Source organism: Chionomys nivalis, chromosome 1, assembly GCF_950005125.1.
Source record: "Chionomys nivalis chromosome 1, mChiNiv1.1, whole genome shotgun sequence".
Classification (NCBI taxonomy): Eukaryota; Metazoa; Chordata; class Mammalia; order Rodentia; family Cricetidae; genus Chionomys; species Chionomys nivalis.
Window position 1 is genome coordinate 22,733,922 of NC_080086.1, and position 27,769 is coordinate 22,761,690.

General features: G+C 47.8%; 2 protein-coding genes across 3 annotated transcripts; one reads left to right on the forward strand and one right to left on the reverse strand.

Moving 5' to 3' along the window:
* The first annotated feature begins 2,791 nt into the window (after positions 1 to 2,791).
* On the forward strand, positions 2,792 to 17,969 carry Itfg2 (integrin alpha FG-GAP repeat containing 2). Its single transcript, XM_057783098.1, has 12 exons — positions 2,792 to 2,961; positions 9,182 to 9,277; positions 10,552 to 10,593; positions 10,777 to 10,945; positions 11,942 to 12,081; positions 12,472 to 12,620; positions 13,005 to 13,102; positions 13,192 to 13,245; positions 13,665 to 13,756; positions 14,913 to 15,030; positions 16,098 to 16,271; positions 16,347 to 17,969. The coding sequence occupies exons 1-12, from the start codon at positions 2,866 to 2,868 to the stop codon at positions 16,448 to 16,450; spliced, it is 1,332 nt and encodes a 443-aa protein (XP_057639081.1). The 5' UTR covers positions 2,792 to 2,865; the 3' UTR covers positions 16,451 to 17,969.
* A 183-nt stretch (positions 17,970 to 18,152) lies between these two features.
* On the reverse strand, positions 18,153 to 26,552 carry Nrip2 (nuclear receptor interacting protein 2). 2 transcript variants are annotated; one of them, XM_057783111.1, is made up of 6 exons: positions 26,065 to 26,552; positions 22,183 to 22,332; positions 20,886 to 20,968; positions 19,628 to 19,740; positions 19,384 to 19,436; positions 18,153 to 19,129 (listed from the first exon to the last, which is right to left on the reverse strand). In XM_057783111.1, exons 1-6 carry the CDS (start codon positions 26,251 to 26,253, stop codon positions 19,037 to 19,039), a joined length of 681 nt encoding a protein of 226 aa, XP_057639094.1. In that variant the 5' UTR covers positions 26,254 to 26,552; the 3' UTR covers positions 18,153 to 19,036. The 2 variants fall into 2 exon arrangements, with proteins under 2 accessions (XP_057639094.1, XP_057639101.1); XM_057783118.1 differs by having other exon boundaries at positions 22,183 to 22,336; positions 26,065 to 26,194.
* Between the last annotated feature and the right edge of the window lie 1,217 nt (positions 26,553 to 27,769).

Sequence of the window (27,769 nt, forward strand, 5' to 3'; positions counted from 1 at the left end):
AGCAATTGGGGAAGACGTTTCAAAATCAACTTTGAAACTCTGACTTTCACATATGTCCAGATGGTCAAGCACACTCACAAGTGCACAGACATAACACAATACTTAGTTTATACCTTTTTTTTTTTTTTTTTTTTTTTTTGGTTTTTCGAGACAGGGTTTCTCTGTGGCTTTGGAGCCTGTCCTGGAACTAGCTCTTGTAGACCAGGCTGGCCTCGAACTCCCAGAGATCCGCCTGCCTCTGCCTCCCGAGTGCTGGGATTAAAGGCGTGCGCCACCACCGCCCGGCTATACCTTTTTTTTTTTTTAGGGACATTCTTTCCTATCTAACTTTATTTGGCTCTGTTGATTGACAAAAGACATGGCATCCAAAGTTATGAATGACATGACATGACCTTCATGATGATAAACAATCGTACAAACGGGCTGGAGAGATGGCTCAGTGGTTAAGAACACTGGCTGCTCTACCAGAGGTCTCAAGTTGGGTTCCCAGCAACTACATGGTGGCTCAACCATCTGCAGTGAGATCTGACACCCTCTTCTGGCCTGCAGACATACATGCAGGTGGAACACTGTATACATAATAAATCTTGGGGAAAAAAAAAACTGAACAAACAACCAGACACTGTGACTGAAATTCCAGAACAAGAACTCCAGATGAAGAGACATTATTGTGGAGTACTGGGTCAGGAGGTGATTTCAAGAAATTGGGTCAGACCAGCACATACAGTAGAAGTAGGCTGCTGCTCTACTCTTCTGTCCTAAGAATATTAGTGTTTATCTTATAATTTTATTAAGGAAAAAGCAGTAAAAAAAAAAGTGCAACAAAAACTAAATTACTTATTATATGCAGGCACAAACACTACAAGGTTGGTTTTGTTTTCTCCTTAGAAACCTAGTAAGGGGCTGGAGAGATGGTTCAGAGGTTAAGAGCATTGCCTGCTCTTCCAAAGGTCCTGAGTTCAATTCCCAGCAACCACATGGTGGCTCACATCCAACCATCTGTAATGAGGTCTGGTGCCCTCTTCTGGTCTGCAGGGATATGTGTAGGCAGAATATTGTATACATAATAAATAAATAAATATTTAAAAAAAAGAAAGAAAGAAACCTAGTAAGATGTTTGGGGGTTGAACAAGGCTGACAAGTAGACAGCAGGTACATGAGCATACAACCTAACAATGAGTTTGGAGCACCAGGCACACCTGTGTGACCTGGACCTTCCAATGGATCTAGCTGCCCCCTGACAATAGAAGTTGGTAACCATTTATCTAGAAATGGATTTGCAGTCCCCAGGACTGATCAGACTGCCTTCTGCTTGTATTTTTCCTTTGTATTTTCAGCTGTCAGATCCACTGAGACCAAATCCATCATTTTCCCTCCCCTAGGGTAGAAAGGTCTCACTTTCAGCCATCTCGCACTACTTTCAACATAGAAAAGCCATCTCTGGTCCAACATACTCAAAGTGTATGTTTGTTTTGGTTGAGAAACCATGTGTAAATCAACCCAAGCCTGCACATTAAAAAAAAAAAAAAAAAAAAAAAGGGAGACAGCCTCATGTGTTTCAGCCTGGCCCTAGACTGCATGTGATTGAAGGTAACCCGGAACTTCTGAACTCCTGCCCCTACCTCCCAAGTGCCAGGAAGGTGGTTTTTGTTTGTTTTTATTGTTTTTGTTTGGTTTTTGAGACAAGGTCTCATGTAACCAAAGTTGGCATAGAGCTAGTTCAGGACTGACTTTAAAATCTTGGTCCTGCCTACTCCTCCTCCCACGTGCTGGAGTTACAGACAAGCCTGACCACTTCTGGCTTAGTACTGTTGTCTTACGAAGACACCTCAAAAGAATGGCAGGACCTGACTCAACAGGGTAAGTGTCTCAAAGCAGCCAGTCCTGAGAATAAGGATCCCACCTAAACTAGAGTAAGACCGCTTGAAAGAGGAGGCTTTGCGCTGGTCGTGGGGGCTACACCAAACAAGTCAAAGAATCCCAGCAACTTTCACTTTCCTAGGTGCTGCTGCAGTGGTGACCGGAAAGCCCCTAGCATTTTGGATCAAACATCTCACGGCTACCACTTTCAGCCAAGTTACTCAATCTTGCTGAACGTGTTTTCCTCATGGGAAGAAACATTGAAGCTTACATAGCTGTGTTGATTTTAGAGGCGTGCTTTGCCGTAGGCGCGGGCTTACAGAGTACACAGCATAAAAATTGCTTTTTCATTATAATCCAGAATGCTATTTATGTAAGTAGAAACAACTGAGACAAAGCTGTCACAAGTAATATTGTTTACTACTGGAGTCTTTTCCTATTCGCAATTTTAAACGTTTTGTGATGGTTGTCTTGCTGCATGTGATCTGTGCATCACGTGGGTGTCTGGGACGCCAGAAGAGGGCGTCTGGCTTCGGATCTCTTGGAACTGGAGTTAATGATGAGTGCGAGTGCCATATCAGGGCTGTGAATCGATCCTGGGTCCTCCGCAAAAGCAGCAAGTGCTCTTAATTGCTGAGCTATTTTCCTGGCCTCTTAATTTTTTTAAATGTGGGTTGCAATCCACTAAATTGTGTTGATAACTCCTTTTGGGTAATTTCCTAAAAGAACTGTTGGGAAACAAAATTATTAATTATGACAGCTACTAATAAGAGCAACCGTTGATGGTTTGACTCCCCTAAGAGGAGACAGTGCAGACCCCGGCCTCAGGTCGGCTCGGGCCCGGAAGGCCTGCCTCCTTCCCTAAGGTTAGGCGAATAAAGCCGGAACTGGAGGCTCAGGCGGTGACGTACACTTCCTGTTTTGTGGCCTTAACGCGCGCCCGCGCGCGGCTGTCGTGAGGACTCGGGATCTTTTGGCGCGGTGGCCCCAGCCCTCCAGAGTGCCATGAGGTCGGTTAGCTACGTGCAGCGCGTGGCGCTGGACTTCAGCGGGAGCCTTTTCCCGCACGCCATCTGCCTCGGAGATGTCGATAACGATGCGGTGAGTACATGCGCACTGCAAATGACAGCACTTGGGCGGGGCGAGAGGTGGGAAGTAGCTTGTGGTGCGCGTGCGCACTGGAGCCATCGTGGCGTACGAAAGACAAACTTGATTGACACTCTCAGTCCCTGAGCAACACAGCCGGCGGCTTAATTGGACAGGAACCTCTGGAACAGTTTTGGGGTTTTTTTTTTTAAGTTTTAAATTTTACGTGTAGAATGTTTTGCTGCATGTACATCTATGTACCACTTGTGTGCAGTGTCCATAGAGACCAGAAGAGGACCATTGGATTCCCTAGAAGTGGAGTAACACACAGCTGTGAGCTGCCACGTGGGTGCTGGGAATCGAACCCTATCCCTCTGGAACAGCTAGTGTCTTAACCGCTGAGTCATCTCTTCAACCATATGTTATGTTTGTTATTAATAATTTTAAAGAATAGATAGTTGGTCCTTTTGCCCAGCTCAGTGATTTGTCAGAGTAGGCGCCTTGTAAAGCAGCGATCAAGTTCCCTGCATTATTGCTTCCCCTAGTCGAAATACCCTTCCAAAACTACCTTTCCAAGCCCCCAATTGGAGACAGCGTTTCTCTAAAACAGCCCTGGTTATACTGAACTGCTTTGTAGACCAGGATGTCCTCGAACTCAGAGAGATCCACCTGTCTCCGCCTCTCAAGGGCTGAGATTAAAGGCATGCGCCACCACCACCCGGCCAATTTTTTTTATACCAGTAAATTTCGTTTAATAACATCTCTCTACCTATAGCTCTGCCCTCCCGTCCTCTAGGCTACCGTGCTTGCACACTTGTTATTGCCCTTGGCTTCCACACTAGAATCAACAGGTAGACTTCTCTGCTGAGGCGATCGGCGGCAGATAGCCCACAATCAGTCTTGATCATGCCAGACTTCTACTGTGCCCACCCAGGATAGACTCAAGTGTCTGGCGACTTCGTAGTGCTACCTGTTTGTTGAATTGCACAAGCTATTCCCACCAACTCTTTTCTTTCCTAGGCAATTGTTCCTTTTCTCATCATTTTTATAAATAAATACAGATTACGGAGGTGGAACGCATCGTTTCACATCTGGGCGCAGTTAAAGCTCTGGAAATATTAGAGTTATCAGTATTAGCTGCCCTCCCAATCCAAGTGCTCCATGCCCAAGATTCATCAGACCTACATAGGGAAAAGAATGGATCTGTCCTGAACATGTTCCAGTTCCATTTATTGACACCATTACACAAACAGTACGGAATAGCAACTATATATTATATCCCCTAATGAAGGGGATACTTTTGAGGAATGCATTGTTGGATTACTGTGTGCTTACACAGACCTGAATGGCATTTATCCTGACATATAGAGCCCACCATTGGCCCAACTCTATGCTGCATGGGTCTGAATTCATATAGCCCTTGAGATGATTTAAAGTGATGTGATAGCAGTCTGAGGACATAGCTACCAAACACTTCCCTAACCATGAACAAAGCCCTGGGTTGAATTCTTGGTACCACAGAAATCAATAAAAGAATAAGGATTGAGTTGGGCATGGTGGCACACCTTTAGTCCCAGAATTGGGGAGGCAGAGGCAGGCAGATCTCAGAGTTCAAGGCCAGCCAGCTTGACACAGCAAGTTCCAGGACAGCCAGGACTACACAGAGAAACCCTGTCTCCAAAGAGAGAGAGAGAGAGAGAAAAGAAAAGAAAAGAAAAGAAAAGAAAAGAAAAGAAAAATTAAATTGTCCAAGAAGTTATGTACAAACACTAGTCTGTGGTTACAGAATTCCTGTAACCAATGCCCCGCAGATACAGAGGTTCAGCTGTACTTTCTGCTGTTCTTATTTTTCTTGCCTACATTGTGAACACCATTGCTATAACATCCTTAAGAATAGGATTTGTGTGTGTGTGAGCACCTAAAACTGAAGTTACAAATCATTGTGAGCTGACTTGTGGAGGCTGGGAAGCAAAACTGGTTTTCTCCAAGAACAGCAAGTACTCTAAACCACTAAGCCAATCTCTTCATCTCCCACGCTCAATAATTTTAAAATTACACTAGCTCATTAGCATGTGCGAGTACAGGGTGAGCAGTATAGAGGTCAAAGAACCACACATGCGCCACAGCGCAGTATAGAGGTCAAAGAACCACACATGCGCCACAGCGCAGTATAGAGGTCAAAGAACCACACATGCGCCACAGCGCAGTATAGGGGTCAAAGAACCACACATGTGCCACAGCGCAGTATAGGGGTCAAAGAACCACACATGCGCCACAGTGCAGTATAGAGGTCAAAGAACCACACATGCGCCACAGCGCAGTATAGAGGTCAAAAACAACTTGCAGGAGTCAGTGCTCACATCTACCATGTGGATGCTGCCCAGGGATCAAACTCAGGTTTTCAATATAAAATTGTTACAAAAGGCAAGTGTGAAAAACAAAATATTGTATGTTGGAGGTGTTGGTCCACCTGTTTTTAAAGAAAGACAAAGTAAATGTGATTGTTGCACAGCCACCTGAAGAGCTATGTGTGTAGTTAGGGGGAAAGATGGAAGAAGTTGGGAAAATGGACGAGTTAACAAATGGTCAGCTGCAGCACATGACTGTAGATTAACATTGTTACTGTATGAGGGTGTAGCCCAGTGGCCAGGCACATGTCTAGAACGTGTGAGACCCTGCCTTCCTTCCCACCACCATGCCAACATAGAAAAAAGAAAGGGAAAAATTTGCTGCTGAGCGAGGTGGTACACATCTGTAATCTCAGTACTCAGGAGGGAGAGGGAGGAGGATCATCACAAGTCTGTGGCCACCTTGATCTGCACAGCAGATTCCAGGCCATCCAGGACTACATGGTGAAACGCTGTCTCAGAATTACCAATAAAACATGGTTTGTGGCCAGGTGGTAGCGCATGCCTTTAATTCCAGTACTCAGGAGGCAGAGGCAGGAGGATTTCTGTGGGTTTGAGGCCAGCCTGGTCTATAGAGTGAGTTCCAGGACAGCCAAGGCTACACAGAGAATCCTGTCTTGAAAACCAAAAAAAAAAAAAAAAACCACTATGGCTTGTGTGCCAGGCAGTGGTGGTGCACACCTTTAATCCCAGTACTCAGGAGGCAGAGGCAGGTGGATCTGTGAGTCTGAAGCTAGCTTAGTCTACAGAGTGAGTTCCAGGACAGGCTACACAGAGAAACCCTGTCTCAGAGGGATAATAATAATAATAATAATAATAATAATAATAAAGCATGCTTTGTGGTCCCCAAATATTTGGGGTTTGGGGATTGAGGACAAAGACTGATTTAAACCTGATAAACCCTTAGCCTAAAGTTCTTTGAAGCTCATTTATTTCCTGCTGAGCTTTTAGACCACCCACGGAAGCCTGCCTGGATGTGGCACAACAAGTCTCTGGGAGACTGAAGCAGATCACAGGAAGATGAAACCTTTCTCGTTCAGCACTGCTGAGCGTGGTAGACTTTCCCTCAGGGGTTCTTTAAAGTCGCTGTGTGGCCTGGTGAAGCCAGAGTTTAGCTCTGTCAGAGCAACAGATCTGATGGGAAGCTGTCAAGTGCTAGAAAGCCGGGAGCCGCCCTGGAAATGACCTCTCCTGCATGCTGCCTCAGGTTGCCCGACTGGGTCACATCTGCTTGCTCAGTGTACTTACTGTACTATTTTACGGTTCTTTTTCTGTCTCTGTGGCTCTGCAAAACTGAGAGGTCCTTCTCACCAAGAAGGGAGGATGGCTGAGCATTCTAGAAACTGAGGGCCGGCTGAGCGTTTTCTTTCTTGGGTAAAGTCCCACAGTGTACCTTCCCGAGGCTGACCTGGGATTGGCAATCCTCCCCTCCTTCTTCAACCTCTGGGTGCTGGGATTATAGGCATGCACACCGTTCGTTGTAGGCTCCTCTCAGCATTTTATACGTGAAAAAAATGTAAACAGGAACAGCAGATAAAGATGCTTACCACCAAGTCTGGTGATCTGAGTTTGGGCTCTAGGATCCACATGGTAGAAGGAGAGAGCTGTTTCTTACACACCACGTGGCACACATATGTGTGTGCATAGACACACACACGCAAGTAAATAAATACATGTGATTTTAAAAATACTTGTTTTGGAAGCACAACGACAATTTTATTAAAACTTAAAATCCTGGCAGGCAAGCTGTCAAACAGCAGCAGCTGCCTGAGGTGAAGAAGGGAAAGGCCATGCCATTTTAGCAGGAAACGGGGTCAGACACATGACACACGAGCAACTGCATGGTGGGGAGGAAAGCCTGAAATGCCTTCCAAAAGCTCCAAGTGTTAGGGAAAGCATGCTTAGAGAGGACAGAGGCAGGGGGAAGTTGCGCTTTTCTGGATAATGCAGAAAAGCAGGCATGCATGCAGCCCTACATGACCATGGCCCTATAAGTTGTTTGGTTTTTTTCTTTTTTGATTTATTTATATATTATGTACAGTGTTCTGCCTGCATGTATGCCTGTAGGCCAGAAGAGGGCACCAGATCTCAGTACAGATGGTTTTGAGCCACTATGTAGTTGCTGGCAATTGAACTCTGAACCTCTGGAAGAGCAGGCAATGCTCTTAACCAATAAGCCATCTCTCCAGCCCCAACCCATAAGTTTCTGCTTTAAAATTTTTAAGAAAAGTGTATTCACTGTTGGAGAGGTGGCTTGGTTCTAAGAGTACTGGCTGTTCCTCCAGAGGACCCCAGTTTTAGTCCCAGCACTCGGGCTCACAACTACCTGTAACTCCAGTTCCAGGGGCCCTGGCACGCTCTTCTGACCTCTGAGGACACGTGGCATGCACAAGGTGCACAGACATACATGCAGCCAAAACACCCATACACATAAAATAAAAATAAATCTTTTAGAGCAAGAGAGAGCTGGGTTTGGTGGGGTGTACACCTTTAATCCCAACATTCAGGAGGCAGAGGCAGGCCCATCCCTGTGAGTTCAAGGCCAGCCTGATCTACAGAATTAGTTCCCATAATAGTCAGTGCTGTTACTCAGAGAAATCTTGTCAAAAAAACAAAAAACAAAAACAAGACAAAACAAAGAGAGTGAGAAACAGAGAAAGGGGTAAAAATGGGATCAGAAAGATCTGTGTTAAAATCCAACAGTTGCACTATGAATCCTCTCTCCATGGTGTCTGCAAACATTCTCTCAGATAACTAATTGAGACCTCAGCTGTCAGGGCTGTAATAAGCAGAATATATGCTGCTGTTTCCTTTTGTTATTGTTGTTGGTTTTTGTTGTTGTTGTTTGGTTTTTCGAGACAGGATTTCTCTGTAGCTTTGGAACCTCTCTTGGAACTAGCTCTTGTAGCCCAGGCTGGCCTCGAACTCACAGAGATCTGCCTGCCTCTGCCTCCGAGTGCTGAGATTAAAGGCTTGTGCCACCACTGCTTGGCTTCCTTTTTTTTTTTTTTTTTTTTTTTTATATATAACCTTGCACGGCCGGGCGTTGGTGACACCAGCAACACCTTCAGGCCCCATCCCTGAGACAGGTCCATTCCTCTGTGTTCCCATAATGAAAATCATTAAAACTCAGGGGTCTTGTAAGAAGAGATGGGGGCCCTGGGAGAACTGACTTTGTATTTTTCACCTCTGACAAAATAGGAAGCCTGAAGTAATATTTTTCCAAAGTTCACTATTGGACTGTTTTCAAAACGTGTCACATTTGTAATGGACAAGTGAGTGTACACGGTCAGGCATTTTTGGGCGGAGAGCTGTGCCGCTAGCTGATCTACCTGGATCGCTGCTCTTGTGTAGAACTTTTCCATTGCGCACACACGGAAGTAAGGTCTGGGAAACTGACTGTGTTGGTTCCAAAATATTTGTTTGTTGTTGGGTTCCTTTTACTTCACCTGTGCCAGGCAACTGCCCTGTTACTGAAACACCCCTAGCTCCTGAGCAACCAGTCTCAAAAGATTCTTCCCCTGAAACATGCTCTCACTGACCTTCAACCTGCTACCCTCTGGCTTCCATCTCCTGAGTGCTGGGATCACAGGCAGATCTACCATACCTCTTAATGCCTTTTTTTTTTTAAAAGACAGTATTAGGCTGGCCTTAAATTTGCTACGTAACAGAGATCCACCTGCCTCTGCCTCTTAGAGTGCTGGGATTATAGGCGTACGCCACCACTGCCCAGCAATGTTAGGTGTTTCCATGACAAACTAAGCCGAGAAGTGGTTGCTGGGATTCCGTAAAATTCCTTCCTAACATTGTTCTCTCTCCATTTGCAGTTAAATGAACTAGTGGTGGGCGACACCAGCGGAAAACTGTCTGTGTATAAGAACGATGACAGCCGACCATGGCTCACCTGCTCCTGCCAGGGAATGGTCAGTCTTTATCTCTGTGGGGCTTGGGAAGGAGCCAGGATACCTTTGTGTTGGTCTGCCAAGGAGTCCCACAGGGGATTCCCTAGCAACTCAGCCGAGTTACTGCTTCAGAGTTTGTTCTCTGGGGGAGGGTAACCCCAGGAATTGCTCTCATCTGTCCCTCTTTCAACTCTCTCACAAGACTGTTATCTTACTTTGCTTTCTATTGCTGTGATAAAAGTCATGACCAAAAATAACTTGGGGAGGGAGGAGCTTATTTAAACTTACAGTTTATAGTCTATTGTGAAGTCGGAAGTTGGGGTAGGCTCTCCAGGCGGGAACCTGGAAGCACGAACTCAAGGAGAGCATGGAACTGCTTGCTGGCCTGCTTTCTTAGACAGCCCGGAACTACCTGGCCAGGGCTGGGCCCTCTCACATCAGGCATTAATCAAGAAATTGCCTACAAGCAATCTGATGGAGGCATGTTCTCAATTGGGTTTCTCTTCTCGTATAACTCTAGCTTGTGTCAGATTGACGGGGAAAAAGACAACTATATTGTCCTTCATGTTGTAGAACGAGCTTGCTGCTTTATGGAAGCTGCCTAAGATTGCCTGATAGTATGCAGTGCAGCTAATAACAAGGATGCATTCAGAGAAATGCCTTGTTAGGTTCCTTTAACATCAGGTGCCCACCGCAGCATTTATATAAGCTAACACAGCTACTGTGTTTCCTTAGTTTTATGAGGTGGGGTCTGGCTTTTTAGCTCAGGCTGGCATCCTCCTGCCTCGGCCTCTTAACTGACACCCAGCTGTGTGATGAGATCTTATAGGTCTACCATAAGACATGTGATGTTCTGTCGGCTAAAATGTCTTTATACAATACATGACTGTATAATAAAAATGGGGATGATAATTGGAATAACCTAGAAATATAATAATCAGGCTATTTTCCTATTTGGTGGGGTTTTTTTGGGTGGTGGCGGGAGGGGGTCTTATAAGATGCTGTCTTGCTGTGTAGCCCTGGCTAGCCTGGAATTCATGTCGGTGCTACTGCCTCAGCCTCCTGAGTGCTAGAAGAGCACAGGTGGGCACCACACAGCTATATTTTATTCATTTTTACCTAAGTCTGAATTTTTATCTGCTTGAGTCTTTGTATTGCTGTATGAATAAACCAAATTATATAGCTCAACATGTCTATCAATAAAGACAATTCATTATAAGTCATGTGACACAAGCTTTAGGTGATTAGGAAAGAATGCCATCATTCCTTCATCAGCCTCCTTTTCTCTCTTGCAGTTGACTTGTGTTGGGGTCGGAGACGTGTGTAATAAAGGAAAGGTAAGGACGCGGGGCTTCTCTGGGTAGGGTAGAACCCCAGGTCCTTGCCTCCATTGCGACTTCTTGGGAAGGTCGGCCCTGGCCTTTGAGATCTGCTTCTTAGCCCCTCCCCACCTCATGCACCTCTGCTGTACCTCTCTCTCTCTCTCTCTCTCTCTCTCTCTCTCTCTCTCTCTCTCCCAGAACCTGGTGGTGGCTGTCAGCGCAGAGGGCTGGCTTCACTTATTTGACCTGACATCCACCAAGGCTCTGGATGCTTCTGGGCACCATGAGACTCTTGGAGAAGAACAGCGTCCTGTCTTCAAGCAGCACATCCCAGCCAACACCAAGGTCATGCTGATCAGCGACATCGGTGGGCATGAGCAGCCAAGGAGCAGGGACTGGGCAAAGGGGGAAAGTTGAGTCCACTTTGTACATTGTTGTGTGTTTACTTTTTCTCTTTTTATTTGGTTTTACTTTATTTTCATTTATTATATGTTTGAGGCATAGTTACTGAGCTCCTACTCAATAACTAGGAGCGAGGGACCTAGTGTGAGTTAGGAACCATTCTGTGTTCTAGAATTACAAAGTGAATAAAGCAAGCAAAAAAAAAATCATACCATCTTAGATTGTTCTGGAAAGAGACAGAATAAATTTTATAAGAAAATTAAATAATGAAGCTGGGAATTTGGCTCAAGATTAGAATACTTGTCCAGCGTGACCAGGCCTGAGTTCATCCCAGCCGAAAATCAGTCATTCAGTGCTATAGTAGAAGGTAATAAGTGTTGGGATAAAATAAATCAAAGGACTGAAGATAACAAGGTATAGACAGCAATTTAAAAGATTTCTTTGTATTTAATTATGTGTAGGTTTGTATGTGGGTTATACACATGAGTGAAGGTCAAACCCCTGTAGTTGGAATTACAGGAAGTTGTGAGCCATTTGACATGGTTATTGAGAACCTAACTGGGGTCATCTGGAAGAGCAGCAAGTACTCTAAACTGCTGAGCCAGACCCAAGAGGTAGCGATTTTAAGTAGAGTTGTCAGGGACATTCTTGCTGGAAGGTGGCATTTGGGTAAAGTGACAAGAGTGAACTTAGCAAATGCTGCTTGACTAGAGGTTATCTAGGTAGGAAGCATGTGCCATGGATGTAGGAAACAGAGAGCAGAGATGATGAACCCTGCGTAGCATTTCCGTGAGAAACGGCACGAGCACAAGACCAGGCCGGAATGGGCAGTTACCACAGGATGTGGTTCATAGCCCAGAAGACTGGACTCAACTGAAAGTGCCAGGAGTGCCGGCTGTGCAAAGGGAGCCGTAGCCCAAGCTGTGGTTCGGCTGCAAATCCATTGTTTCTGTGCCTACAGATGGAGATGGGTATTACGAGCTGGTGGTAGGATACACAGACCGTGTGGTACGGGCCTTCCGCTGGGAAGAGCTGGCTGAGGGGCCTGAACACCTGACAGGGCAACTGGTGTCCCTCAAGAAGTGGATGCTGGAGGGTCAGGTGAGAAGCAGAGTTTGGGGACCTACGCTAAGAGCCAGTGAACAGAAAAGTCAAGAGGAGGCTTGTGGAATGTGGGGTCCATCCGGGAAGAAGGAAAATGTCCTTGACGAGAGAGGTCCAGCATTCCTAGGCAGGGTGTCTGTGGAATTTTAGTAATGGGCAGACTGCAAAGACTGCACTGAGAATTCAGTGTGTGCTGTGGGGCACACAGCAGGAGCCTGGTCTGGGGTGGATGGTGCCAGACAAGACTCATGAACCTTAGAACTCCTCCTGTCTCCATCAAACTAGAGGCTAATTCTCAGAAGCCCTGCCCGTGTCTCCCCTGGTTCTGGCAGCAGAGTCTCCCTCCCTTCCTGATCTGCCCCCGTTAAGACTCTGTTCTCTGTGCAGGTCGACAGTCTCTCTGTGACCCCAGGGCCTCTGGGTGTGCCTGAGCTGGTTGTGTCACAGCCAGGGTGTGCTTACGCAGTTCTGCTGTGTACCTGGAACAAGGATGCTGGCTCCCCTCCCGCCTCTGAGGAGGCCACAGGAGACAGTAGGTAAGGGGATGAGGTGGTGGGTGCATCAAAGTAAGGGCAGGGTGACATGGTGGAGAGACAGGCCAATGCAGGTGCCAAGGCTCCATCATCTAAGCCACAGCCCAAGCACTTGGCCCCATTAGAAAAGACTGTTTAGGACCAGGAGTCCTGGTCTTTAACCTTACGACATCTGAGCACCATGAGCCGGTCTTTGCAGAGATTCCACCATTCGGATTCATTCCTCCTGGCAGCCCCATCACCCTTCCTTCCTTTTGCTGCGCGAGTCAAAACAGGTCAGGGGTGGGCTTCTGAAAGTGAAGCTCCTGCAGTGATGGTGGATATAAAGGGCCTAGAGATCTCAGCTCCCTTGGCCTCCCATTGGCCCAATGTCTTTCTTACCGACAGGGAAACCCCAGCTGCCCGAGACATAGTGCTGCACCAGACATCTGGCCGGATCCACAACAAGAACGTTTCCACTCACCTAATTGGCAACATCAAACAAGGTAGGGAAGGGGAAGAGCTGAACAAGGCAGTTCTGGGAGAAAGGAGACCCAGGGCCCTGCCCTCATTCCTACCTCCATCCCCCCCACAGGTCATAGCCCTGAAACTGGTAACTCAGGCCTCTTTGCCCTGTGCACCCTAGATGGTGAGTAGTCCTGGGCTGGGTGGGGTGGGCGGGTCATGAGCAGACACCCTAAGGGGTCTGCTCAAAGGCCCAGCATATACATATATACACACACACACATATGCGCACACACACACATAGCACCCCCGCACACCAGCACGCACACACACATAACACCCCCGCACACCAGCACACGCACACACACACATAACACCCCCGCACACCAGCACGCACACAGACACACATAACACCCCCGCACACCAGCACGCACACAGACACACCAGCACACACATACCACACACACATACACACCAGCACATACACATACATACATACCACACACAGTCACACATACTCACTCATATACACATCCCAGCATGCACACACACACATTGTCACACACCAGCACATGCACTCACACACCACCTCTCTTCCTGCAGGGACGCTGAAGCTGATGCAGGAAGCAGATAAGCTGTTGTGGTCGGTACAGGTGGATCACCAGCTCTTTGCCCTGGAGAAGCTGGATGTCACGGTGAGTGGACTTTTTCCCTTTCTGAGATTCATTTATTTACTTTTATGTGCATAGATGTTTTGACTGCATGTATGTCTGTGTGCCACATGTATGCCTGGTACCCACAGAGGCCAGAAAAGTGCATCAGATCCCCTAGAACTGCACTTACAGACAGTTATTAGCCACTTTATGGGTGCTAGGAATCAAACCCAGGTGCTCCAGAAAAAACGAGCCATCATTCCAGCCTCACGAGAAGACATTTAAATGTAGCCATGCCCACATCCCAATCAACAGTGAACCTTTTTCTTAGACAAAATGAATGTGTCCCTCTCTTTACACTCAAGTGTGCCCTTATAGCACAGAATTTAATACTTCTCTTTGAGGCTACTGGAAAATCATTTCCATGCCTTTCAACCAAAAATAATAGTCCTAAAGAAAGCAGGCTACAGGTCTAGAAGTGGGCTATTTGTCACAAATGTAGCTGAGTCTTGTGGTTTTTTCTTGTCCACAAGTCTGTTTTTTATCAGTGTAGCCCTCAAATGACAGGGCCTACATTGCTCACACTGTGGTGCGTGCTCCATAGCTTTGACCACTAGAACAGATCTGTGTTTGGGTCTTGCCCCTGTCTGTGACCTTGGGCTTTATTATCCCTCTAAGAAGAAATTTCCCAGTATAAAACTGGGAATATGGGTGGTGATGGCGCACGCCTTTAATCCCAGCACTCAGGAGACAGAGGTAGGTGGATCTCTGTGAGTTCGAGGCCGGCCTGGTCTACAAGAGCTAGTTCCAGAACAGGCTCCAAAGCTACAGAGAAACCCTGTCTCGAAAAATCAAATAAAACTGAGAATAATGTTTGCATCATAGTGTTGCTTTGAACATTAGGCAAAGTAGATTACGATTGCCCTGTTGGGCACTTGGCACACGGGAGAACTACCCCAGTTTATAGTTTGCCACCCAGGGTCAAGCTCACGGTTCTTATATCTCACTGCTCCACCCCACCATCAGATCTTTTGTTCTTTTCTGACACAGGAGCTCACTGTGTGCTGTGTAGCCCAGCCTGGCCTCTACTTCTGCCTCTCAAGCCCTGAGATTACAGGTGTGTGCTACTACATCTGACTAGGTCTCTTTCTAAAGTAGCCCCTGACCCTTCTGGCACCCTGTCTTTGACCTTTTTCAGGACAATGGGCTTGAGGAGGTGGTAGCGTGTGCCTGGGATGGGCAAACATATATCATCGATCACAACCGCACCGTCGTCCGCTTCCAGGTGGATGAAAATATCCGTGCCTTCTGTGCAGGTGGGACAGCAACCTCTGAGCTCAGCTACTCAAGCTTAGTAAATGTGCTGGAAAGTGATTGACTTGTTTCCATTAAGTGTAGCGCAAACACAAATGGGTTCCTTAGTTTTCATTGGTGGGTGATGGATGGGTACCATGCTCCCATCTTGACAGTTTGTTTTTTAATTTGTATGGGAAATTTTATTTATTTTTATATGTCTAAATGTTTGCCTGAATGTATGTCTATGTATCATGACTGTGCAGTGCCCACAAAAGCCAGAAGAGGGTATCATATCCTCAGAACTCGCAGTACAAATAGTTGGGTGTTAGAAATTGAACCTGGTCTTCTGAAAGAGGAGCCAGTGTGCTGAACATCTCTCCAGCCCCATGGTGGCAGGGTGGAATGAGTCGTAAGCACAGCGAGGCTCCGTCTCTCAGCGTGTAAAGAGTGGGATGACTGTGGGAGAATGTTTCCAGCTGATCATGGAAGGTGGAAGAAAACACTTCCAGAGTATTCTCTGTAATCTTAAATTCGGGACTTTGGAAGGCTGCAGTAGCTATTATCTGGGCTATATCTGGCTAATAAAATGACAGTGGGACAATGGGCTGACAGTGTACAGTTTGGTGGTAGAGCCTCGACTGACAGGTACAAAACTGGGCTCAGTCGCCAGGACCCCAAAATAAATGGAAGGAGCTGGAAAACACCACAGTTACCTGAAAGGTTGTTGTATGCTTTGGAAGGAAGAAGCAGGCCAAGAAAAGCCTTTCTCTCCGGTTATTTTGTTAACCTGCCCTTTGTACTAGCAGGGCTGTCTCTTTTACTCCAGAGTACCACCAAGATGAGAAGACCGACAAATAAATCTTTCGGGGTGCTGACTGTGTCTTTCCCATATCTAGGATGTGATATGTTTTACCATTTTACGTACTATACCGGGTTCTTAGCAGAGAAGAAATAGGAAAGGGGCCTTTGTTGATAGCCCTTCTCTGTGAAGGGCTAATACTGCTGCCTCTGATGTCTTCTTGTCCTTACCCTCCTCCCGCCACCAGGACTAAGTCTTGACGCTTGTCTTCTTGCCCCCATCTCCCAGGCCAGTATGCTTGCAAAGAGGGCCGCAACAGCCCCTGCTTGGTATACGTCACTTTCAATCAGAAGATCTATGTGTACTGGGATGTGCAGCTGGAGCGGATGGAGTCCACTAATCTGCTGAAGCTGCTGGAGGCTGAGCCTGAGTACCACAGCCTACTGCAGGAGCTGGGTGTGGGTGAGTGTCAGCACAACCAGTGGCCCTGCACCCGGAGGCCCGGCAGTCTCTCACCCGTCTCTTCTTGGTCTTCAGATCCTGATGATCTCCCTGCAGTCCGTGCCCTGCTTCACCAGACTCTCTACCATCCCGACCAACCGCCACAGTGTACCCCCTCAAGCTCCCAGGACCCCACCTAGCTGGACTTGGCCACTTTGCTGGTGAAGGATCCTTCTGAGCCCCCACCCTACCCCCAAAGTGATCCATGATCTTGGCCGGATGGGGAGTGCATATTATGGAGGAGCAGGACCTGGTTTTTGGCGTGGAAGGATGGTGGCACCCCTGAAAGCCTTTGATGAAGTGACAAGAGCCTCTGATGGGTGCCCCATGGTTGCCACGCGCATCCCAGGATCCCAGTCTTACAAATCACTCAGCTCCCTGTGCTTCCCTCCCCACGTTCTTATTCTGATTGCAGAAAACAGGCTTGTTTGTGAGAGGAGGCAGCAAACCTTTTCCATGGTGCCAACGCCTGAAAGGGCACCAGGCTTCAGGCCTGAGGGACTGCGGGAACAGTGGATGAGCCCTCACCTCTCCCAGTCCCAGTGAGTGCCCACTTTTGCAGCATAGCTCCAGGCAGCTGACATCAGTAATTACTGCAGGGATGGCAGAGTGTTGTTCACAGTTCTGAACGGGCATCCTTCAGGGCATTTTTCTGTCTTACCTTCCTGTGTTCTTCGTTTACCGAAGCAACTAGGTCAGGGCTTTCTCGTTTTGCTGCTCTCTCTCTTGTTTTGGTAGTAGTGGTGGTGGTTGGGTTGGTTTTTGTTTGTTTTTGTTATTGTTGTTGTCGTTGTGTGTGCCTGTGTGTGTGCAGAGGTGGAGCCCAGGGCCTTGCACATGCCAACCAAGCACTCTGCTGTTCAGCTGCACTCCGGCCCTGCCATATTATAAAATTGGTTTTTTTGTTTTTGTATTTTTGTTGTTGTTGTTAGTTTTGGTTTGGTTTGGTTTGGTTTGGATTTTCAAGACAGGGTCTCTCTGTAGCTTTGGAACCTGTCCTGGAACTCATTCTGTAGACCAGGCTGGCCTCAAACTCACAGAGATTTGCCTGCCTCTGCTTCCTGAGTGCTGGGATTAAAGGCATGCACCACCACCTCCTAGGCCCAAGCCTTTGACAGATTGTGGCTAGAGTGTGTGATGTGTGCGTGGATACATTTTACCCATGCACACCTGGATAATGGAGTATGGAAACCAAAAGAGGATGTCAGTCTCCTGCATTCTTTCTCTCCACTTTGTTCCCTTGAGACAGGGTCTCTCTCTGGACCTGAGGCTTTTTGCTTCATCTAGCCAGCTGATCAGTAGGACAACTGTTTGCCTGTGTCTGCACTGCACAGTGCTGGGCGCACAAGCATCTGAGCAGCATTTTTATATATATAATTTATTTTTATTTTATGCTTGTTGGTCTTTGGCCTGCATGCATGTATGTTGGTGTGAGGGCATCAGAAGCTTGGAACTGGGATCACAGACAGGTATGAGCTGCCGTATGGGTGGTGGGAACGGAACCCTTTTTCATGGGTCTTGGCTTTGAATCCAGGTTCCCATGCTTGCATGGAAGTGCTCTTCTCTTTCCCACTAAGGCATCTCCCCGGCCCTCAGGCTTTTGAACTAAGTGAAGTGGAGTAAAATACAATGGATAACGTCAGATCCTTTGTTCACAATGGAGGTAAATATTGATTTGTTGCAATTGATGTGTATTTGTGTAGTGCCTATGGTGTAAAATGTACTTCACAAGCCTGTGTTCCAGCTTGGGAGAGGGACCCCATTCATACTTTCCCTGTGGCTCTGAGGGCAGAGGTTCTATGGGCTCCTGGAGGTAAGGAGGAAGAGACCAGAGAAGAACATGGCTTAGAGAAACAGTATTTATTTCAAATGCAGAAGCAGGCTAAGGGCCTGCCTGGGCCAGGTCTGCCGCTACAGGAGCAACGGGAGGCAGACTGGGGAAGGAGCATAGGTCTCGAAGCAACGTGATGAGAAAGTCACCATGGCACTTATGCTAAGTCAGCCTGCTCTTGAAAGTGAAGAAAGTGAGGCTGTGTCCCAGCTCCTCTTTGGTCTCCCCTAGGCTTAGTATTTAGTCCCCATGTAAGAGACCCGGCTCCCTAGTTTGGGTTAGATATATCATTGTCTCTCTTCCCCTAACCATGGTTTGAGAGTCAGCCCAGGCAGAAAGACACTCAGACATCTGCAACCCAGAAAGGGGAATGACTAAAAGCCCCCAGCTCAGGGACTGTACCTTCCTAGACAGACAGCCCCGCTTGCTTAGCACTCCCACCCAATGGTAAACAGGTGGGGGCAGGATCAGAGGGCCAGCTGCCAGGGGCGCCAGGAATCTGGTTGTGATTGATAAGCCATAGAGGTAGGAGATTAGGGGTAAGGACAGTGGAGAATGCTTGGGGTGGGCTTCAGGCAGGTGGAGGCAGCAGGTAACTTTGACCCCCACAGCCAGGAGAAAAGTTTAGAGCCCACTTGCTGTAACTAACTTGACTGTGCTCTCCAGAAGGGATAAGAGAGTGGGGAAGCCACAGATACTCTGAGTGAACTCCTGGGACAGCAATGAAGAAGGCGGCTGTGGAGAAGCAGAGCCGGGGCGGCAACTGCAAGATCAGGGTGGTGAAAAAGAGAGGCTAATGCAGTGGTCTCAGGATGCCCTGCTCAGGTGATGTCCCACTCCACACCACTCTTCCCCTAAGGCACAGTGTCGCCCTAGGGACTGGCTGAGACAGTGGTCACTGGCCAGGCTCTTGGTACAGAGGCAGGAAGGGCAGCTCCGAGAAGGGGGCTTTCAGCCGAAGCACTCCACGGTCCAGGTCAATGCAGCACTGCCATGGGGACCCCGAATGTGTTGTCACCTCCCTGCCAGCTCACACGTGCTCCCCTTCCTTCTGCCTCCCCTTGCTTCTATGCCCTGCCCCTTCAGGAAGGGAACCCATTCTTTTGATTTTCCTTTTGGGGCTAATTAAGCAAGTTCCGAGTTTTACACCTCTTTGTCTTTCTCACCAGCCTGCTCTGGGCTTCCGCCCTGAGCCTTCTACCTCTTCTAGCATTTTGGGGTCACCAAGCATGGGTGTCTTACCTTGAGGGAAAGTAGAGTCTGCAGTCCCAGGCAAAATTCAGGGCTGTCCACATCTGCAGGAACCATTGGAAAATTAGGTTGCATCCGTGACCACTGATGACCTCCCTGAGCACTCACCCCTTTCCTTCCCAGTCCACCCCAAGCGCTGAAAACAGCGCTGAGCATCTTGGGATGGTGTGCTGACAGGAGCCGCAAACCTCTACCTCTGTCCTGCTCAGAAGAGGTGAGAGACTGGAGGGCTTACCTACCACCTGGGCCGAGCATGCCACAGTCCCCTGTCCCAGCTCTAGCTCCAACTCTTCCACCTGACTTGGTGGCCCAGGTGCCAGGTCCCCACCTGGGGCTTTTGGAACCTTCCTGTGGTTAGAAAGCAAGGGTTATAGCCACCACAGTCCCCAATCCCAGCCCCCCACAGTTAAAAAGCCAATTCTGATCATGCTCTCTCTCAGTCCCTGAGCCAGGGGAGGTATAACCCCTTCCTGCTAGGACTGCCTGACCAACCTCTCTCCCCCCCACACACACACTTTTAAAACGTAATATGTACTAAGATAGAGTTTGTATGTCATCAAGTTCACACTTGGTTGTAGGTTCTGTTTGGCTTGGTGGGGGAAGGCTATTTTTTTTTTTTTAAACAGTCTTGTAGAGGTTGGGCTGACTCAGACAGCTTATGTAACCAAGGCTGGCCTTGGGTTCCTAGCTCTCCATCACCCCCAGATGTTACAGGCTTGAGCCACCCATGTGGGATTCCTCTCTGTATGCTGTGATCACCATTAATGAATGCAGAAAACTGCTTTGGATCTATAGCAGGGCACAACTTAGCTAGACAAGGGGGTGGGGGAAAAACTAAACTGAATGCTGGGAGGAAAAAGGCCGAGTCAGAGAGAAGCCTTGTAGCCCCACTGAAGACAGACACCAGAACTTTAGCCAATAAGCTACAGCCACATGGCGATACACAGATTACTAGAAATGGGTTAAATTAAGATATAAAGGTTAGCCAATAAGAAGCTAGAGCTAATGGGCCAAGCAGTGTTTTAACTAATATAGTTTCTGTGTGACTATTTCGGGGCTGAGCAGCCAAAAACCAACAAGCAGCCCCTTATAAAAAGCCACCAGGCCCAGCAAAATTCACTCCATAAAAGTGCAATTCAGAGCTAGGCATAATGGCACACACCTTTAATCCCAGCACTTCGGAGGTAAGACATAGTAAGTAAGACCTTGTCTCAAAATAATAATAATAATAAGTGCAATTCAATGCTATTCAGTAGTCTGTCAGTGCAATCATCTTCACTAGAGCCTTTGAAGATATTTCATCATCCCAAAAGAAACCCTGTCCTGAGCCCAAGTGTGACCTGTAGTCTCAACACAAACCCACACGCAAGAGGCTGAGGCAGAAGGTTGTTGAATTTGAGGCCAGTCTGGGCTATATAGTGAGACCCTGTATCACAAAACAAAAAGTGGGAGAAAGAATGTGGCCACTGTCTGCTGGTTTAGACCACTCTTACCCCAGGCGCCTGAGGCATCCAGCAGATATCTGGTTGTACTGCGTCCCTGTGTCCACAGCCACTCGAAGCATCTGGTCCTGGCACTAGAAACCAGAGTGATGGATCGATGAGTCCCCCAGGAGGGATTAGGTTTGAACCCTCGACTTTCTGGGTCCTTTGATCCTTCCCTTTTAGAGATGGGTGGAGGGAATGAACAAGTTTCCAAAAGGGAATCAAAGGAGCTGGATTCCACACAGTGAGATCACTGAGTTGAGAAAGATCTGGGCCAGAATGGAAATCTTATTTATTTAGAGGAATCCATTGGAGGTTGAGGGACCTTCTCCTAATACAGGGCTGCAGGTCAGGAAGAGGCTAAGAAGTCAAAGTTCTGCACACTCTCAGATTTGGGTCACCAAGAATGGAAACGAGAAGACAAGCTCACTGCCTTGGGACCCTGACAGGCATCAGGGTGAACAAGTGGATACATACGCATGAGGCAATAGTTTTCTTGTTCCAAACATTTATTGAGCATCTACTATGTAAGATGTATGGCTAGTAAATGCTTTAGTGAGTGCTGTCCTCAGCAGTGTCAAAGAGATAAAATATGGCTCCACATTGTAAGGTCTATAAAAGGATCATGAATTGAGTGCCCCAGAGCTTGGGGAGGACAGGGAGCTGATTCCTGTTGGTCAGAGAAAAGCTTTCTATGAGGAGGCAGCCTCTGAGTTGGGCCTTAAAAAATAAGAATGTGGACAAGGGATGGTTGGAGATTAGGAAGTAAGATTTCTGGGCAGAGAGGCAGTGGGCACTTATTGGAATGTTCCACTAGCAGGAGCTTTGGGGCTGCAGAGATGGTTCAGTAGTTAGGAGTGTTTGCCACTCTTTCAGAGGACCTGAGTTCAGTCCCTAGATTGGGCAGCTCACAACTCCCTGCAACTCCAGCTCCAGGGATCCACCAGCCTCTCTGGCCACTGCACACACATGCACACATGACATCACAAACACATACACATAAATTTTAAAAAGATTTTTTTTTCACCTTGGAACATGAGCCTTTTGTACTCATGCGTACATTTCCAATGTGTACGATACAGTAAAGGAGACTCACATATGTAAATAAACTTTGATAAAAGCATGGGAGCATAGTACTGCTAATGGATGGCCTTATTCAGAGAAGACAGGCGAAACAGGGAAACAGATGCAGGGACAGAGAAGGAGAAAAATGACTTTGCTCCTTTTGGCTGCTGAGGCAGAAGGGAGAGCTGGTAGAGAGAGCAGGCTCAGCAGGCAAGGGAAAGGACCCCAGGAAACCTCTTACCTTGCAGTTGATGAGAAGAGCTGGCCGCTGTGTCTCACTGGTCCTGCCGCTGTCGTGGCTGGGGATCTGTGCCTGCACCAGGGGAGACTCCCCCTGAAGCCGCCTCTGGTTTCCCTCCACCAGGCGTCTTTGGAGCACGCTGTGTGGCTGCTGGCTCCATCACAAAATAGTGAAAGCAGATCTAAGCCCAGGATCCAGGCTGCGTGCTTCCCCACCTCTATGCCTTGCAAACCACAAGATGCTTGCTCTACCCCAGACCCGAGGAGCAGTAAGAGAGTTGCTAAGGGATGGCTCAGTAGGGAAGAGCACTGGCTGCTTTTCTAAAGAACCTGGGTTTGATTTCTAGCACCTACACAGAGGCTCATAACTAATTCCAGTATGGTGCGAGTCTTGCATTGACAGAACATCCCAGCACTTGGGACAGGATGGAAAGAAAATCAGAAGTTCAAGGTCATCCTTAGCTATGTGGAAAGTCTGAGGCCAGCAGGGCTCAATGACTCAAATGTAATTTTTTTTTTAAAGATATAAACAGAGTATTCAGGGCAGAATAATGAACCATCATTCTTGACCTCTCATCTCCAGCTACCCTCATCCATCCTATCACTGCCTGTATTCTGCCAGCTCAGCTTCCTTTCTTTGAAGGGATATCTGATGTATCCAGACTCCCACAATCCTCTTGGGCCACTGGAACCTCTGTCCACTCACAAAAAAAAAGCCTGCTTCCAAGACTTGTCTTTCTACACTAACTTAGCTAAAGCCCTGCTGCTCACAGTCCTGAAGTCAACGTATATAGAATTTTAAGATACACATATATACATACATACATATAGGGGGAGGGAGGGAGATGGATAGAATTAGATGATAGATAGATAGATAGATAGATAGATAGATAGATAGATGATAGATAGATAGATAGATAGATAGATAGATAGATAGATGATAGATAGATAGATAGATAGATAGATAGATAGATAGATAGATAGATGATAGATAGATGATGATAGATAGATAGATAGATAGATAGATAGATAGATAGATAGATAGATAGATAGATAGATAGATAGATAGATATGTAGCTATAGGGATAATCTTATGTGCACGAGTGTTTAGCCTATATGAATGAATGTGTATCATATGCATGCCTGTGCCCATGAAATCCAAAAGGGCATCAGATATGCTGGATCTGGAGTTACAGAACTGCCATGTGTGTGCTAGAAATAAAACCCATGTCCTCTGGAAAAGTGCTCTTGACTTCTGAGCCACTTCTTAGCCCTAACCAACAGCTTTAATGACATTCTAAAGCCTATATATGCAGAGCCTCAGACCTCCTGAATCAAGAATTTTGTACTTGTTTTGTTTTTGGCGTGAGGGTTTAAACCCAGGAGCTTGCTCCTTCAGGGCAAATGCTCTGCCGCTTAGCTGTTCTCCTAAGCCCCTGAGTCTTTGTTTTGTTTGTTTTATGATGAGATCTTACTTGTAGCCCTAGCTGCTCTGGAACTAGCTCTATAGACTAAGCTGGCCTTGAACTCACAGAGCTCCACCTGCCTCAGCCTCTGCCTCCCAAGATCTAAGATTAATGATGTATGCCATCAAACCCACACACTGTTTTCCAGCTCTGGTGACAACGCTCCTCTTGCCTGGCTAGCCTGTTTCACCCCGGGCTCCACTCCTGCTCACTTCTCTGCAGAAACCCCTCCTCCCAGTTCTCATGGGCTCAGGCTGAATGCATGGCTCCTTACACTTTATTGAGTATTTCGGCCTTGCTTCTTATTCTGACCCCACCTGCAGGACTGGCCTCTGGATTATCCTGTCATCCCTTTTCTCAGAGCTCATTTGGTCGTGATTCCCACAGATGTTATTTTTGGATTTCACCCCCACCACAGCCTGGAAAGGCCTTCAAGTTAGATCTGTCTTGCTCATCTTTCTGTCCCAGGACCTAGTTCAGCATATAAGTGCCTTCTTGGTTTAGGGATTTGGGGTGGCTCAGTCATAGAAAACTTGTCTAGCATGCTTAAGAACCCATATCCAGTACTACAAATAAAGGAAAAGGAAAAAGACACAAAATAAAATGGTTGGTTTTAGTCTGGTGTGGTAGCACACCCCTATAGTCACAGCACTCAGGAGACAGAGGCAGGAGGATCACCACAAAGATGCTGTCAGCTACTTAGTTCATGCCAGCCTGGTCTCTATAGTGAAACCTAGCTCAAAAATAAAGTACAATTCTGTTTTTTATAAACTCAAAAAAAAAAAAAGTTGTAAGCCCGCCTGGGATAGCACAATCAGGCCAGCAGGGCTACATAGTGAGACTCTGAGAAAATTTTTAAAGTTTCCTAGAGAATGACTGTAGTCTCCCAGGCTCCACACACTCCTCCACCTGACCCTGGGAGCCTGGGATTGTTTTTCTACCCTCGGCCTCATGAGACCCTGGCAGCGAGTTGCTAGCTCTGAGAACGTGCAGCCAGCTCAGGGCCCGAGCAGTTCCCATGCCCTTCTCTCTGCTGCAACTCCATGCTCCTCACGGTTGGAAAGGGTGTGCCAGAGCTATCCAAGCAGGGAGACAGGGCTCCCAGACTGTTGCTTCCTCATTCCTGAAGTCACAGGAGCTGCCTACTATGAATCTGCGCAGGTGCTAAGGCAAGGGGGGAAAGGTGAGGAGCCCTGACATCAAAGGTTCGGCAGCTACTCTGAGGTGCCAGTGTCCACAGGGCAACTTCTGGACAAGAAAGTGATAGGGATATACAGAGAAGCCTGAGGCCCAAACCCCTGAATGCCCAAGAACCTGCTTTCTTCCCCTCCCTGTTTCTCAGCTGTCTCCTGTGTTCTTTGGGGCTGCTGGGATGAGAAAACCCAGGTGAGGAGCAGAACAGAAAGGTAAAGTCAGGCGAAGCAAAGCAACAGAGCAATGAGTTTGTCCCCAGGGAGAAGTGGCTCCCACAGAATGGAATTCTGTTTTCTCTGGACCCTCCACAATTCACGCCAACTCAAAAGCTAAATGTAATCAAAGCTAGAGGAGACCCGATGTTATTTCCCACGGGTTTCTGTTAGCCAGGCACTATCCCCGCGCTAAGGATGTAGAAGCCCAAGTGACTCTCCTTACCAGACTGATGCTCACAACTGTACCCCTTTTTAATAGACGAGGAAACCAAGGCACTGACTCATAACTTTCTGATTTACAGTCAGAATTTTGTCCCAAACAAGGTGGCTCCAAAGCCCATGTTCTTAACCATTATATCTCTGGTGACAAAGACTGCATGCAGCCTATCCTGAGCCCCTCAACTCTTCCCGGTAACCCCAGAGCCCATTCCCTCTGGGGTCAGAAGTACTGCAATGGTTTGGAAGGAAAAGACAGGAGGACACAGACATTGAGACTGATGGTCCAGGTCAGAGCATGTGAACCCTGATTGCCCAGAAGACCCTCAATACTATGACGCTAGGAAAGAGGAGGAAAGGGGGTGGGGCAGGTCTGAGGAATGAGGCAAATTCACAGGCAGCTTTGAAGGAATCTAAAAGCAGAGAGTCATAACCCTCAGCTGACGAAACCTCCGTGCCTTGCTGTCCTCATATGCCCATTCCACAGGATTCCCCGGTCCTCTAGGCATCTACTGAACAGCATAACTCTCCGTTGTCCCCAGGAGGAGCCTTGGGGCTCTAGGGGGAAAGAGTGAAAGCTGAGTTGTAAGCCCAGGGACCCTCAGTGCCATCAGGCCAAGAAACATTCCCAATGGAAGAGCTGGGGAGGGTTGGGGGGACTGCAAGTTGTTGGAACCATCTCTCTCATCTGAACAGGAGAGAGGACTCTGAAGGCTGAGACACTACCCTGTATGTCACCTCCCCACGCCCCAGACAGGATATGGAGAAAAGAGAAAGGGCCAGGGGACTCACCAGGTCCTTGGAGGTGCCGAGCCTCTTGAGGCTGTCCAGGGGCAGCAAGTCAGCCGAGTCCTTGTGCAAGAACTGGGTGGCCTGTTTGAGCCGGCGCTGCTGGCTCAGGTGGGCTCGGTCCCGAAGCGAGGCTTCCTGGCCTCTCCTGGAGTCTCCCTCATCTCTCCTGGCCTCCTGCCCAGTGCTCATGGTCCTCTAGGATAAACAGACAAGGGTGTCTGGGAGCCCCTCTCTCCCTTCTCTTTGCTCCCAGCTCTCGCGGCAGCTTCTGCTTTCCTCTGTCTCCGGACTGCTGCTCTCCTCTGACAGGAGGGTCTCAGCGGGAAGAGAAGAAATAAATAAATAATAGGCAGGAGCAGCCGCGTCAGACACCGATTTCCAGAGATTGCTGTAGAGGGAGCGGAGCGAGGTTCCGGCTGGAAAAACCCAGCCCTGGAGGAGAGGGAGGGCAGGCAGGGCCTGCAGCTGGTAGGCTGCAAACATCCAGCTCTGGGGTCCTGTTCAGAGTGGGCGGTGGATAGCGAGCGCGTGTGTTGTAAACTGTCAGGAGGCTGTGCCAAGTCATCGGCGAGGGAGTGAGTGCCACTGTGTGGGGGCGCGTGTTTGGTAAGCACGGGGAGGCAGGCAAGCGTGTTCCTGTCCCTTTTGTATTTGTGGACTTGGCTCCGGTCCTGACCCCTTCCCGGTTTCTGGACAGTTAGCCACCCAGCTCTTTCTTCCTCCTGCTGTCCTCTGCTGCCGGGGATGGAGGTGATGGCCAGAGATGAACAGTAAAAAAGTGTCCTCCTCCTCTTCCTTGCTTGGCCTCTCCCTGTCAGGTGGCCACAACATCTCTCTCAAATGGTAAGGAGACCAGGAATGCTCTAGTGACACAAACCTCTGAGATCTTTCTTGTTAGAGGCTGAAATCCGAGTCACACAATGAAGAACAATGCTGGAGAATGTTCTGGGCCTAATATGTCCCCTCTGCCAGGTTAGTCTGTGTCTTTGCCAGTGACTTGCCTTGGTCTCCTCCCTGCCATGTTGTGCGATGTTATAGTGACAGAATCCAATCCAGGCCTCCTGTACAGACCTAGAGTCCCAGAGTGAGACAGGACGATCACAGCTTCGAGGCCTGCCTGGACTACAGAGGGAGTTCTACCTTTCAGTCTAGTGATATCTCAAAAATAAAAAGAAAGGCTTGGAGAGGCGGCTCAGGGCTTGAGAGTGCTCCCCGCCCTGATTTCTGGTGGCTCACAGACATCTGTGACCCCAGCTCGTACACGGCACGCACAAATAAATAGGAATAAAAATGAAATAAAATTAACTTAAATAAAAATAATAATAAAAAGGTGTTGGGGTGGGACTAGAGAGCTAGCTCATTGGTTAAGAGCACAAACCATGCATATTGCTCTTGCAATGTGGTTCCCAGCAGCCCAGTCAGACAGCTCAAAACTCCCTGCAACTCCAGTTCCAGGAGATCTGACACCCTCGTCTGGACTCCAGGGCACCTGTACCCGCACGTACATTTCCACACATTCCAGACAAATGCACATTTGCGTGTAAGTGAAAAGAGGGCTAGCGATGGTAGAATGTTTTCCTAACACGTACAGGCCCTGTTCAGTCTGTACTGTAAAACAACAACACAAAAGCTGTTACAAAACCCGCAAATACCCAGGGGGCCGAGACAGAGGTTTGCTCAAGCCCAGATGTCAGGGTCAGCTTGG